At 55.2% G+C, this 1,429-nt stretch overlaps 1 protein-coding gene across 1 annotated transcript in view; it reads right to left on the bottom strand.

Moving 5' to 3' along the window:
• Positions 1-70: 70 nt before the first annotated feature.
• Positions 71-1,429, bottom strand: part of RAB8A (RAB8A, member RAS oncogene family) — an 18,713-nt gene continuing 17,354 nt past the window's right edge. Inside the window, exon 8 of the mRNA XM_007460981.1 lies at positions 71-1,055. Coding sequence (XP_007461043.1) covers positions 963-1,055 — 93 coding nt within the window. The 3' untranslated portion in view covers positions 71-962. The remainder of the gene's footprint in view (positions 1,056-1,429) is intronic.

The following is a 1,429-nucleotide window of genomic DNA, read 5'->3' as shown; positions in this document are numbered from 1 at the left end:
GGTTGGGGGGGGGGGTGCGTGTGTTCCCGATCACCTGGGCCTGCTGTTGGAAATCAAGGAGAGAATCACCTCCTGACACTACAGATCTGGAAAAATAAAAATCTCTAGAAAAGAACGTCCGATTTGGAGTCAGCGGGAGGACGAAGAGGAGTGGGTGCCCCGATCGAGGGTGGGCCGTGTGTGACTGCATTTCGGCGTCACCGTGGCATGCACGGAGACCCCTCAGTGCTCAGGTGGGGACTGTGGAGGGACCTACTGGCCATGCCCAAGGCCTGGCTGGACCACGGGACCAAACCTGGCTGTAAACAGGAAAGGCCACTCTATGCTTCTTTCCTCACGATTTCCTTAATTTGTGCTTCCCTTTGGTTTGACAGTTAACATGGGGGTGGCGGGGTGGAGCCGGGGTGGGGGGGCGCGGGGAGTAGATAACGGTTTCTGTCACTTGTCCAAAAACGGAGAGAATAGGTGAAAGCAGGTGTTGGATTTGTTGGGCAGACGCTTCCCGGGCCTGATGTGAGTTGCCTCGCTCAGGGTGCAGAGACGGGCTGCCCTGGAGCTATCGCTGGCCTTTGGGGCCCTCGCTTCTGCCGCGGGGGACACGCACAGGCTTTCCGGCGGGGCTCTAGCTATGTCGAGGCCCAGAGATGGAGGCCTGCCGTGTGGGCTGCTACTGACGGCCGTGCCGCGGCTTCACCTCTCTCTCTAGCTTTACACGGTGCGTGGACCCATTCAGTGGATGTCGCAGGAAAGGTAGCAGATTCTTAACTTCTTCCATCTCCAGAGTTGAAAAAGATCAGTTACTAAAATAAACAATTTCTCGATTGTGTTCTGGTGGCCACGGGCCCGGTGGCCGCGGCGTGGCGGGGAGTGGTGAGGGGGGAGGGCCCCGGCTGAGTGAGGGGCTCACTCAGGACAGGCACAGTCAGCTCGGCTGAGCGAGGCTCAGGGTAAGGCGGGATTCCTCACAGAAGAACACATCGGAAAAAGCTGCTCCTCTTCTGCTGGTCCGGGGTGATTTTGACTCCCTGGTTGCTCCCCTGGGGGCTGTTGCCTTCCTGAAATCACAAGAGGTTTTCTGAGGTTACGGCTGAGCAACATGAGCTCTATGTCTCCTAACCAACCAGCCAGTCAACTAATGAACTAACCAACCAACTGCCAGCCTATGTATCCATCTGTCACCTTCCAACCAACCATCCATCCATCCCCTCCCATCCATCACCCATCCATCCCCTTCCAACCAACCATCCACCCATTCATCCAACTGTCCCCTCCAACTAACAATTTATCTTTCACAAACCCATAGATCTGCTTTTTATCTACTACCCATCACTCCTTCCAACAATTCATTCCTTTAATCACTCGTTCACGTATCTATCCACCCCTTTCCACTCACCCTCTCAACATCTTTCCAACCACTTATTTACCCATC

This window comes from Lipotes vexillifer, unplaced genomic scaffold (genome assembly GCF_000442215.2).
Source record: "Lipotes vexillifer unplaced genomic scaffold, Lipotes_vexillifer_v1.1 scaffold469, whole genome shotgun sequence".
Classification (NCBI taxonomy): Eukaryota; Metazoa; Chordata; class Mammalia; order Artiodactyla; family Lipotidae; genus Lipotes; species Lipotes vexillifer.
This window is presented reverse-complemented; position numbering and strand designations above follow the sequence as displayed.